General features: G+C 36.6%; 1 protein-coding gene across 50 annotated transcripts in view; it reads left to right on the top strand.

Annotated features, from left to right (window-relative positions):
• The window catches only part of LOC106881762 (ryanodine receptor), a 385,182-nt gene that overhangs the window by 62,149 nt on the left and 308,727 nt on the right, over positions 1-14,306 (top strand). For all 50 annotated transcript variants that reach the window (XM_089360088.1, XM_014932251.3, XM_014932252.3 and 47 more), the window contains exon 3: positions 1,546-1,647. In XM_089360088.1, the coding sequence (XP_089216214.1) occupies positions 1,546-1,647 (102 nt within the window). The remainder of the gene's footprint in view (positions 1-1,545; positions 1,648-14,306) is intronic.

Raw genomic sequence — 14,306 nt, forward strand, 5'->3', positions numbered from 1 at the left:
CACCCCATTGGAACACAGACAAGTGAACGAACCAGTGGATTTCTTTGCCACCTCACCTATAACCAGCAAGGCAGTTACGATGGAATACATTGACATTAGTGAAGAAGATATACTACTAGCCACAGATGAAGTGGACACAAACTCAACTGCTGGTTCTGATGGTTTCCCAGCAATCCTCCTCAAATTGTATAAGCATGCCCTGGCAAAACCCCTCCAGATTCTCTTCCAGAGCTTTCTTGCAAATGGCAGACTGCCAAGCAAGCTGAAGGAGGGAATAATATGCCTAATCCATAAAGGGGGAAGCAGAGCAGATGCCAAAAACTATAGGCCTATCTCTCTGACTTCACACATCAGCAAAGTCATGGAAAGGATAGTCAGAGGAAAACTAATCGCATTCCTTGAAGAAAATAACTTGCTGAGTGATACCCAGCATGGCTTTCGACCAGGTAGGAGCTGCCTGACCCAGCTCTTACAACATTATAACTGGGTGTTGAAGCAGTTACTCAAATGTGGACGTAATATACCTTTATTTTGCAAGCAAAAGCTTTTGACAAAGTGGATCATGATATGATATGCTACAAACTGTGTATGTGTGTGTGTGCATGTATTTGTGTGCCTGTGTTTACCCCCTCACTATCGTTTGACAAGCGGTGTTTGTGTGTTTACGTCTCCATAACTTAGCGGTTTGACAAAAGAGACCGATAGAATAAGTACTCAGCTTACAAAGAATAAGTTTGGAGTCAATTTGTTCAACTAAAGGTGGTACTCCAGCATGGCCACAGTCAAATGACTGAAACAAGAAAAAAAATAAAAGAATATATATATATATATATATATATATATATATATATATATATATGAGATTGCATCTGATGACATAATGTAATAGGTATGTACAATAAGTGCTTAGGTTGGTTTAATTGAACTGCAACTAAAACATGACAAAACTGGTGTTGTAGCTGCCTAGCGATGAATGACTATAAGAGGTTCCTCACTCAGTAGGTAGATATATTATAAGAAAGAAAGAATGAACAAGCATAACAGGCGTTATCACTTTAAAGCTCATAATTTATAATTCAAACATAATTACAGAGTATTTACAGAGTAAATAGGAGATTAAGAAGTCATGCATAAAGTGTTTTACAACTGTTTCTAGAATAGTTGTGCATATGGTAGGGGCTTATCACAGTGAGCAAAGATTTCTACATAAAGGCCAATTATTCCATCTTCAGAGAGGAATATCCTTAATAAAGGATATTCTTTAATATTAAGGAATATCCTTAATAAAGGATATTAGTAGTTACCATTTCCATCGTCGAAAAATTAAGGAATATCCTTAGTAAACGATATTAGTTGTTACCAGTTTTATCATCAAAGTTCAACAATAACATATGATTACCATCTAAACAGCTGTGCCGAATCACCTCATTCTGGATAATGAAATAGTTTTTTTTCTCTCATAATTTTCATACTTTATTGACATGTAAAACAATGTATGATATCAGTCATTAAGTTTCTTATTTCTTTCTTTTCTTTTTATTGCAGGATGTACCACCTGATATGTCAGTATGTGCCTTTGTTCTGGAACAAGCTCTCTCAGTCAGAGCTTTACAAGAGATGGTCACATCAGCTTCCCATGATTCAAGGGTAAATGTTTTACGCAATTTGTATTTTTAGTATTAAAATTCTTAAGACTTGAGTGAAAATTTTATTCAGAAAGTACAACTGGTAGGATAACCAAATTATATGCGCGCGCGCGTGTGTGTGTGTGTGTGTGTGTGTGTGTGTGTGTGTGTAATTATTTGGACTTTGGGTATATGTCTATTAATATGTTAATTAAAGCACTTTCACTGCTTGGGCTATCTGATGTCATCCACAGTTATGGTATAATTTTCACTGAATCCACATCAGGAATTCTGAAGTGTTTGTTTGGTTTATAATTGATGATGGAAACAGAAAATGGAAAAGGAGCTGCCTGAACAGAGGGATTTTAAGGGAGTGTGTCACAAGACCAGACATTTTTTTCTTTATATAGTACTATATCAGAATCATGACACACTAGAGGAATATATACATTAGTCGCTTCTTCCAGGAACCACAAATTTCAGTGACTTGTGGAGGACCTACTGTCACATTCCTGAAATTGATGGTTATAATTTTTGAAATAGAATGGTGAGCCACAGCATTGAATTTATTAACTTGAAAGATAGTACCCACATGCAACAAGTAGAAAAAAGAACATGGGCCTGTGTAAATTGAAGGAATAAATGATGCTGTGGGACCCATCATTCTATGGCTGACTCATATTTCTGCAAGTTTATATAGCACAGGAGATATGAAAATTGAAATTTGTTTCAGAAAAGTCTCCTGAAACATATCTCAGACTTTCATTTTGGAATTTTTACCACAAAACATGTATTAATTGTTTACATGAGCAGAATTATTATTACAGTAGTGTAACGTCCAGTTTGTTTAACACAAATTTGTATTCATAATGTTATGATAGACAGCTATCATGCAGAAAGTACCAGCTTCCAAATCCTGTTTTCCAACTGGGTAAAAATGATCACACTTTAATCCACTGTAACATTTTTCTAAAATTTTTCTGGAACAAGTGAATAATAAAATCCAATGAACACAAAAAATTTCATCAATATATCAAATTAAAAAATTTTCACTTAATTTTAAAATTAAAAAAACTGTGGTAGCAACGGAAATGATCCACACTGATATTTCTGTGTATATCTTTAAATACATCTGATGAAGATAGATTTCAGAAAAATCTTTATGCCTGGGGAAAAAATTTAGTATTTAATTTAATACTCACCTGGTTAAGCTTGCACTCATATTTACATTAATTCAATCATGTCACTCATTATAATCTGACCTGACACATGTTATTTGCCTGTCTATCCCTCTGTTTGATTTAACATGTACCAGCTTGATTGATACATTGCCTATAGCCAATCTTCATTTAGGCAACCACCACATCCCAGCATTTAATGTTGGAGTTTAAGCACAGATTCAGCCTGAACACTAATTGTATACACCTACCTATTATTTTATATCATTTGATATCTTCTTACCCATAATATATATATATAGTGGAGGCACGTGACTTAGTGGTTAGGGTGTTGGACTCATGATTGTAAGATTGTGATTTCGATTCCTGGACCAGGAGCAGAACATTTCTTTTCACATTGCTCACCATTTAATGCCTGTTTTCTATGCTGGCATTGGTTGGGCGTTTTGACAATTGTTGCCAGAAGACAGCACTAAGTTCCAATGTTTGCTTTGACATAGTTTCTATGACCAAATGCCCTTCTGAATACCAATCACATTACGAAGTGTACTGGGTTTTTTTTACATGGCATTGGCACCAGTAAGATCACCAAGTAACTTGCAAGACAAGAAAACTTCAATTAAGTGAGTAGTGATATTGGGGGAGGTGGTTTTATGCCAAGTGTTGAGAGGGACAGGAACAGGTGTTTTGTTGTCGGGGAGATACATGGTTACTTCAGTTGGAAAAGAGGGATATGTCAAGGCCTGCACACAAAAGTTACATGAAGATGAATGTAAGAGAAGAGGTACAAAGGATTGGGCAGGGTGAGTGTGTAGGGGAGTAAGTTCACAAGAGTGTGAAAGGAGAGTGGCAGACGGACAGAGATAGAGATAGAGGTGAATCCAGTGAGTGAAAAGTAAAAGGTAAGGTTACTTTCTCAAGTCATACCGACTCATATGGGCTGGTTTCCCAATTTCCATGGTGAATAAATTTCCCACCTGGATGGGACAGCAGTCCATCACAGGATTACTCACTTTTGCCAGCTGAGTGGACTGAAGCAATGTGAAATGAAATGTTTTGCTCAAGAACACAACGCATTGCCTGGTCCAGGAATCAAAACCACAATCTTACTATCATGAGTCCAACACCCTCTAACCACTAAGTCACATGCCTCCACAATCCAGTGAGTGGTGAATGAGAGTGAAGAGGAGTATCAGGAAGAGGAGTTGTGGGAGGGGTGGGTGTTAGGAAGATGCATTGTGAGGGAGACATTTGTCAAGGATAGATTGTGTGCAGGTGAATAGACATAAACATTATGTTTTAGGGCCTCATTTTTGCTTAGATGGATGGTTCTTCTCAAGTAAAGCAAATTGCCAATGATCTCAGTTTGAACATATTGAATATAACCATTTTCCTGAAAGGATTAGCATATTGTTTGTTTTTATGCTTACCAGAACTTTGGGGGGTTTTGAGTTAACACTGAAGACCTTTAATTCCAAGTTTTCCTTTCCCACCTGGAATTTCTTTTCTAATTCTACTACAGTTTCTGTTATAAGAACAAGACCATCAGGATAGAGAAGCTCCCTTGGATAACCAGTCTTAAAGTCCTTTGTTATGGCCTGGAGGACTGTGATAAATAAGAGGAAGATGAAAACTGGGCCCTGGTGAATTCCTACCTCTACACTAAATTTGTTGTCATATTCATTTTTATTTTCATCTTACTGACAACACACTTGTACATGGCCTGAATGACTCTCGCCAGTCATTTGTCCACCCCTAGCTCCTGAGGTGACCACCAGATGAAGACGTGGGGGATCCTGTCAAAGGCTTTCTCCATGTCAACAAATACCAAGTACAGCAATTTATTTTTAACTAAATGCTTCTACAGTTGCCTTATTAGGAAGATAGCATCAGTAGTGCTTCTCCCAGACAAAAAACAAAAAAAAAACTACTTATCTAGACAAATTTTCTTTCTAATTAAGTAGGCAATGTCTCTTACCATACTTTCATAACCTGGTTCAGTAGTTTGATGCCTCTGTAATTATTTCTACCTAAGGCATCTCTTTTGTCCTTGTAACAGTTGACTATTATGCACTAGGTAAGATACCTTTCTGCACAACCTGATTAACTAGATGTCTGAAACCAGAGGGTTACAAAGCAAGCTTCTTAACCTCACAGCCATGCATTTTTAGTGCGCTGTCTATTTTTCAAGTCTTCACTAGTCCACCCAAGATTCTCACCCAAGATGAAAACCCTGGCCACTTTGAGGCATTGAAACTTCTGTTTCCACAGTAAATGTTTCCTCTAAAAATGTACTGGGTTCTCTTTTTCTCATACAACAGAGTATATTTTGCTTATTCACGTATGTATGTATGTATGTGAGTTTCATTAATTTTATGATTCAAGTAGTCACTGTGGTGTTTGGAAGACTGACATAATTTAAATGTGCTCACAACTCTTCTCTCTTAGTCTATGCCACATCACTAGTGGATGTTGTCTCCAACTCAAGAGTAAATTTCCTTTCAACTTATATATGATGACGTTGGGATATGGTAATATGAGAGAGGGAGAAAAAGAAAGAAATGAGAAGAAGTGAAGTAGGCATGGATGAAGTGGAGGGAAAAACTGGGGTGTGAGGTGATTTGAGGGTAAGAATGGGATTATCAAACTAAGAATGGGCGAAGAAATAAAAGAAAAACATTCATTTAAAGCCATCAATATTTTAATTCTGTGTTTGAATATTAAAAGACGTTGGACCTTTGGAAATGTGCTGTGCGTGAGAAGACCCGGCAAGCCAAGTGAGATCGTTGCCAGTGCCCCTGGACTGGCTCTTGTGCGGGTGGCACATAAGATGTACCATCCTGAGCGTGACCGTTGCCAGTACCGCCTGACTGGCCTTGTAGGGTTTTTGAGTGAGATCGTTGCCAGTGCCCCTGGACTGGCTCTTGTGCGAGTGGCACATAAAAGACACCATTTCAAGCGTGGCCATTTTCGTGCGGGTGACACGTAAAAGCACCCACTAAACTCTCTGAGTGGTTGGCGTTAGGAAGGGCATACAGCTGTAGAAACTCTGCCAAATTAGATTGGAGCCTGGTGTAGCCATCCGGTTGCACCAGTCCTCAGTCAAATCGTCCAACCCATGCTAGCATGGAAAGCGGACGTTAAACGATGATGATGATGATGATGATGATGATGATGATGTTGCTTCTGTTTGTGTCATGATGTGTAAAGATGCCACAGAGAAATAAAGGAGTTATGGAATGATTCACTGTAGTGAAGTAGTGTTGAGTTGGCATATGCAGCAGTGAGCTTTAAATACGTTCACATAAGGGATTGGCAAGGTGGTAGCCAGTTTCCTCAGTCTAGGTTTTCAGATGATGCAATATATGAAGTTAGAAAATAAGCAGCTGAAGTTTTGTGTATAGTGACATGGGTTGTGGTAATAGCATTGTTAATGTAGAGACAGGTTTTACATGGTTGCATGCAGCATTCAAACTAGAACCTTTCCAACCACTCCAGTTCTTGGGTCTTGCTATCACAGAGGGTCTCTCTTGGTGAAGAGACATCTTTCACAAACTTAGGTCTACATCCCAATGACTTGCTCTGTCTTCAGAGTCAGAAAGTACTTCAGCACTCTTTTTTGCAAAATATATTGATATTCAACAAAATTCAGGTGAGATTTAAATGGAATACTACTTTACCCTCGGACAGCACTGTTGTTGCATGCACAGATGCCTTAAACTGCATCCAGAAAAGAGACACCTGACTGACAGTCTTAAAGTCATCAACTGACATGCACCCCTTCACCTCTGCCTCACGAATGCACTGTGTCTTTTCTCTGTCTTTTGTGTCCCAACTATAATGGCCTGTGCTCCTCAGATCAGTTGAATTCATTCTGCCTCCACTCAAGCATTTCTGTGCTACTTATATCTTCTCTTCTCATCACCAGTGCTGTCTCCACACTCACCACCAACTGGTGCATTAATTATTATGCCCAGTTTTTACTTGTCAGAACATCACCCTACTGAAATTCATTTGCTGCTCAGGTCTTTCCTTCCCCATGTTGTTGACAGACAAAAGTTCAAGAAGTACCCATCTCTTTAGTCTACTGGTGGGGTGGGGAAAGGCAGGATCGTTGTCTCTTTCTCCAGAACCAGAAACTAGAAATATGCATGCATATATGTACGTATGTGTGTGTGTCTAGAGAGAGAGAGATTGAGATATATGCATACATACAGATATGTACATAAATATATAGATAGCTAGTTAGATACACAGATAGACAGATATACTACAGTGTGTGTGTGGTGTGTGTGTGTGTGTGTGTGTGTGTGTGTGTGTGTGTGTACTGCAGTCCAACAATGGCTTAAATGACTGAGACTTTGAAGTTATTGTGAATAATATTCTTGTTTAAAAATATTAAATTTGTACTCAAGAGTAACCCATCAGGTTAATGGAAAATTGTTTTTATTATAACTGAACATAAAAAGAAGCATTTATTTATACACACGCACATGCACGCGCTCACACACACACATCCATGTATATTTATGTGCACATACGCATATTTATATGAAAAGAGTGACAGAAATAGTAAATAGGAATTGCTGTGAAGGGTGGAATATCCTATGTTAGAGATGAGAATGAGAGAAAAAGAAAAAAGAAAGCCAGCTTCCCATAGCAATTTCTCTGTACTATTTCTGTTGTTTTTTCCTAATAATACAAGTCTTTACAATGCCAGCCATTATGAGTATCCTTGATTATAAATAGATATACATAAGCATATCTGTATACACAAAGAGTGTAAAGAACAGCCAGTGATAAGTTGTGAGCAAGTAAGGCTTTGTAACATGTACCTTGCTTTCATTAATTGTTTTAGGGTCCCATATAGTTTCAAGCAGATAGAGACATCCTCTCTAAGGACTTCATAAGTAGCAGAACTACAGAAGTAGTTAGCAGTAAGAGCATTGGTGAAATAAATTCTTTCAAATACTCAAGGGCTCTCCTAGAGATATTTGGCAGCTTCTGTTACTTAGATGATCTAATCAGGAATATATACAGTGGGCATTCTGAAATTATAGAAACCAAAATTTTAAAAAGCATTAGAAAAGACTTGAGAGTTACTGTTACCTCTACTTGCAATAAAGGTATTTTCTCTCAAAGTGAAAGGCATATTTTCGAAGTGTGATATTTGCAGAGTAGTAAAACATATACAGTGAATGGAGAAGATTCTATGAAGGCTGAAAATAAATTAGATGCAGGTATATGGTAAAAAAAATGATCTGTAGACTGTTGATAGAAATTCAATTTATTAAAAACTGTTGGTCAAAAACAAAATTGAATCAATCGTCAGTCAGATTATATCAAATATAAAAATGCTGGCATCACATAAAAAGCATCCATGCTGGCACCATGTAAATAGTGTGTGTGTGTGTGTATGAACATATACATGTATATTTAGTTGCCCATGAGATTGTTTCTAATATTGGGAGGTTTTTTTATATCATCTTGTTGAACTGCTAATTTCTTTGTACAATAAAAGCATGAACACCATTTACAAATTGATTAAATTCCATGAGATTATGAAGCAGTACTGATAAAGACTGTAAAGAGACATTAAACAGAAACCACACCATTCTTTAGACTCTCGACAAAAACATAACGTGTGAAGGTATGTAGCCTTGTGGTTAGCATGTCAGACTTGCAATCATTATATTTTGGGTTCTATTCTTGGACCAGGTGGCTCATTGTATCCTGGAATAAAAATTTTTATTCCACATTTCTCCACTCCAATGGACTGGTGTCTCCTTCAGGCTGGGAGGATCAGCCTCACAAATCCAGATAAGCTCTATCCAAAAGTGTTAGAATTAGGATTAAGGCAGACATATAGAAAGCCAGAAGGACTTGCTGGGTTATGGTTGAGGCAGATATAAAAAGATGGAAGGATTTGGAAGATTGAGGCAGACTGAAAGAAAACCAAACAGTTGGCTGAATTGTTAAAGCATTAGATAAATTGCTTAGATGTAATTGTTCCAGCTTTCTGTACACTGAGGTAATTTTTTTTTTGCCTTTTATCCTTTCAGGGGTCAATAAATAAAACATCAGTGGGGTCGATTTTTTCTTTTTTTCTCACACTTTCTCTTCTGGAGATAATCAGCTGTGGTCAAACCTGAAGAGGAATGGGCTCTGTCAGGTCTAACAGTGCTCAAGACATGCTGTATGTCACAACATCACCCCTATGATTTCATCAAAGAGTTAAGGGCTGCTCTTAGCATATATGACATATATACGTGTGCATATATGCACATGCATATACACACATACATCATGGTATAAACATGACATACACACACAGACATATAAAAAAAAAGTAAAGTTCCTTACCAAGTCTTGTAGACTCATAAGGGCTGGTTTCTCAGTTTCCCTGGCTTATGTATTCCCCACCTGGATGGGATGCCAGTCCATCACAGGATTACTTATTTTTGCTAGCTGAGTGGACTGGAGCAATGAGAAATAAAGTGTTTTGCCCAAGAACACAACGTGTCACCTGGTCCAGGAATTGAAACCACAACCTTGCAATCATAAATCCAACACCCTAATCGCTAAGCCACATGCTTCAACCCACAGCATGACATATACATGCAGACATACACACAGACATAGATATATACACACACACATGCATATACACATATGCATCATGGCATGGTATTAGCATGACATATACATGCAGACATACACACACATATATGCACATTGTAGAAAACTTTGATAAAAGGATTTATTTTACTAAAATATGACAGTATCTTTTCCCTTTAACCTATGTTCATTAATTTAATTAATGTTGATGTGAACAACTATTACTTTGATCTATTGTAGTTTTCCATTAAACTATTTTCGATCAATTGTTTATCAATAATCAATAGTGTTCAATAAATTAACACCAAACTATAAAAAATAAAAAAATACCTCCTGTGTTTGGTTCTACTGCATATCACTTTGTGTATATAGATTCCATATATTAATATACACAAATGTACACACACATATACACACACAAATGTACATACACATGTACACATACATATACTTCAATAGTTTCAAAATATACTATACATATCCCCCTTTATATTTACTACAATACACATACACACTCGTGTGTGTGCATGCATGTGTCTGTCTGACTGTGTTAGAATGGAAGGATTCAAACCTACAGTATGTTATGGTATTCAGAAATTATCATTGCTAACAGGACAAGTAGAAATTCCATGTTTGGTAAAGTTTCTTATTATTGATGCATAATTTTATACATCTTCATAACACTGCTGCCTTATGTTAAAACTTATGTCTTAGAAGTACCGCCATAGTTAAAATTGTTGAAAGTGAACAGAGAGTCATTTAGGAGCCTAAGCTTACATATTTAATGGTGTTGAAAGCATAACACACAAACTTGTATCCTAATATTAAAAATCTTGAAGGCAGCAAGCTGGTAGAACCATTAACACTCTGGGAAAAATGCTTAGTGGCATTTCATCCATCTTTACATTCAGAGTTCAGATTCCACCAAGGTCAACTTTGCCTTTCATCCCCTTGGGGTCGATAAAATATGTATCAGTTGAGCACTGGGGTTGATGTAATCGACTAACCCACTCACCTGAAATTCTGGCCTTGTGCCAAAATTTGAAACCAATATTAAAAATTTTGGTTATGTCAATGATTTTGTTCCATAATTTAAAGTCGTTTGTCACTCAAACACTCAGAAATTGTGACATCAGGTATTATATATCTATATATTGATTATAGGCTGGCAAAAGAATGATTAAGGTGTTTTATATAGAGTAGGAAGTTAAACGACAAAAAGGCTGTATTTCACGGATTGTTAGCTATTGAGGGCAATGTCAAATGATATATAAAATACTGTCATGTTGTACATTTTTGTTCATAAAAAAATATATCATCCCAACTCATAAATAATGTGATGGTTTAAAAAATAAATTTAATATCAAATATAACATGTAATATAGAAAGTTATGTAAATGTATAGGCACAGGCATGGCTGTGTGGTAAGAAACTTGCTTCCCAACCACATGATTCCAGATTCAGTCCCACTACATGGCACCGTGGGCAATTGTCTTCTACTATAGCCTCAGGTCAGCCAAAATGTTGTGAGTGGATTTGGTAGACAGAAACTGAAAGAAGCTTATTGTATGCATATGTGTGTGTGTGTGTGTGTGTGTGTGTGTGTGTGTGTGTGTGTGTGGACAAAATCCAAAATTACAGGTAAAAAACTCAATTAAAATCAATTTATAAAAAATTAAAATTAAATTGAGCCTTTATAGATAGTGGATTTTCATCGATGAGTTCTTGAAAATTGGTTATTTTCCCTAAAACTATATATATATATATATATATATATATATATATATATATATATATATATATATATATATATATATTTGTGTATGTATCTTTGCTTGTTCCCCCTACCACCACACCATCACTTGACAATCGATGTTGGTGTGTTTATATCCCCATAACTTAGTGGTTTGGCAAAAGAGACTGATAGAATAAGTCCTGGGGTTGATTTGTTCAACTAAAACCTTTTAAGGCAGTGCTCCAGCATGGCCGCAGTCAAATGACAGGAATGTGTAAAAAAAAGGTAGAATAAAAGAATATAGAATATTATGTATAACACATATGTAATGTTGAAAATTATACATATGTATAACATACATATATTGGGTTCAAATTTTGGCACAAGGCCAAAATTCAGGGGAGCAGGTAAGACAATTACATCAACCCCAGTGCTCAACTGGTACTTATTTTATTGGCACCGAAAGGATGAAAGGCAAAGTCGACCTTGGTGGAATTTGAACTCAGAATGTAAAAGCAGGTAAAATGCTGCTAACCATTTTGCCTAGCACAGTAATGATTCTGCCAGCTCCCTACCTTATAACATATGTATATTACAATAATATTTTTGTCAAGCATTACTAAGAAAATCTAAAACCGTTTCATCCTCATTGTCCCTCCCATAAATTCTTATCATTACATCATCGCCAAGATCAGCAGCAGTGGAATAATTATTCTTTCAAATTTTGGCACAAGGCCAACAATTTAGAGGGGAGGGGCAAGCCTATTACATCAACCTCAATGCTCAATGGGTACTTATTTTATTGACTCTGAAAGGATAAAAGGCAAAGTTAGCCACGGTGGAATTTGAACTTAGAATGAACTAAGTCAGAAGAAATGCCACTAGACATGGTGTCTAATGTGCAAACAGTTCTACCAGCACTCTGCCTTGCAGCAGTGAAATAATAGTCATATAAGTGTTCCTATCTCTTCTTCACACCTCTGAATAAATTCTTTAAATAGTTATTCATCTTCAGTTCTCTGTAGTGCATTTCAGATATTCCACTTTGTGGAAGACTTAATAATATCAGTTTCAAATTTTGGCATAAGGCCAGTAAGTTTAGGAGAAGGGTTAAATCAGTTACATTGATCCCAGCACTCAACTGGTACTTATTTTATTGACCCCCAGTACTCAACTGGTACTTATTTTATCAACCCTAAAAGGATGAAAGATAAAGTCACCTTGGTGAAACTTGAACTCAGAACGTAAAGAGAGATGAAATGCCACTAAGCATTTTGCATAGCAAGCTAACAATTCTGCCAGCTCGGTGCTTTTAATTAAACTTTACAGTAATATCATTAGGAGTATACCCACTCCCTCTCTCTCTCTTTCAAATGTCTTTTATTCATTTAACAACTGCATCTAGACCTGGGTGTTTTAATACTCCCTCCTCACACACACCTACACTCTTCTGTTCCTTGTTCACTAAAATCATGTACTCCATGGTTTTCCATCACATGCAATATCCAATGTTTGCAATATGAAAATAAGCACCATTATTCAGTCTCTTATATTTAGCTCTAGTATGTATGGCTCAGTAGTTCGGATGTTGGATTCATAATAAAAAAAATTGTGGGTTTGATTCCAGGACTAAGCAATGCATTGTGTTCTTGACAAAAAACACTTCGCTTCACATTGCTCCAGTCCAATCAGCTGGTAAAAACGTAGAATCCTACAACAGACCAGTGTCCCACCTAGGGAGGGATAAATATACACCAGAGAAACCAGGAAACCAGTTCTATGTTCCTTACATATTAATATGGACTAACCATAGCCACTCATCTTCAAGATTTTATTGTTTTCTTGTATCTTTTACTTGTTTCAGTCATTGAAAAGTGGCCACACTGGGGCACCGCTATGAAGAATTTAGTCAAACAAATCAGTGCCAGTACTTCTTTTATTTTTAAGTCTGGTACTTATTTTGTTGGACTCATTAAGTTACAGGGATGTAAATAAACCAACGCCAGTTGTCAAGCAGTGATGGAGCAGAGGAGAAACACAAAGATATATACAAACACACACACACACACACACATATATCACAGTTTCCATCAATTAAATTCACTCACATAGCATTGTTCAGCCTGGAATAGAAGACACTTTCTCAAGGTGCCATGCAGTGGGAATGAACCTAAAACCACGTGGTTGCTAAGTGAGCCTCTTAACCACACAGCCATACCTATACCAAGGTCGACTTTTCCTTTCATCATTTCAGGGTTGATAAAATGAGCACCAGTTGAGCATTGGGGTCAATGTAATCGACTTACTTCCCACACCCCACCAGAACTTGCTGGCCTTGTGCCAAAATTTGAAACTGTTATTTAGAAAATAAAATACCTTTTAACAATATGAATCACTTTTAAAAACTAAAACACGACACTAGAAATCTGATACAATGCTATAATGATACATCTTTTACTCATTCATTCATAAAAGTATTTAATTTGTGAAAATTCATTGACAAAATGCCATGAGTAGATCCACCACCACCATCGCCACCACCACCTACATGACAGACAAAATAAACAAACAATACAAAATAACCACTCACATGTACCTGCCCACACCTGAATCTGAGAGAACCTGTAATTTCTGTTTGCGTTTAAGATCTAGTAACTAGAATCACACACATATTGGTATTGTCAGCCAACATTACACGCACATACACACATGTATGCACGTGCACACACACACACACACGTGCACACACGCAAACACACACACACACACACAGAATACTGAATGGTTACATTTGGCATTTAGAATGTATTATGTACTACGTACTGAGGTCTTCTATGTTCATTAGATAAACTGGAAGCTGATTCTTATATTGTATTTTCAGGCAATGTATCAATGAGTATAAACTGTAAATGTGTTCTATGTTTATATATATGTATGTATGTGTATATATATATATATATATATATATATATATATATATAAATTTAAGGAATGGAGAAAACGCATGTTATAATTGCATACTTTATTCCTACATATGTTTCAAAGGATTACAACCTGTGTGATCCATAGGGATCTGTGATATTAAAATTGTAACCTTCTCTTCAGGGAATGCATGGGAATCATCTTAAACGTAAGACATTTATTTTATCC

Source organism: Octopus bimaculoides, chromosome 11 (assembly GCF_046866305.1).
Source record: "Octopus bimaculoides isolate indiv1 chromosome 11, ASM4686630v1, whole genome shotgun sequence".
Classification (NCBI taxonomy): domain Eukaryota; kingdom Metazoa; phylum Mollusca; class Cephalopoda; order Octopoda; family Octopodidae; genus Octopus; species Octopus bimaculoides.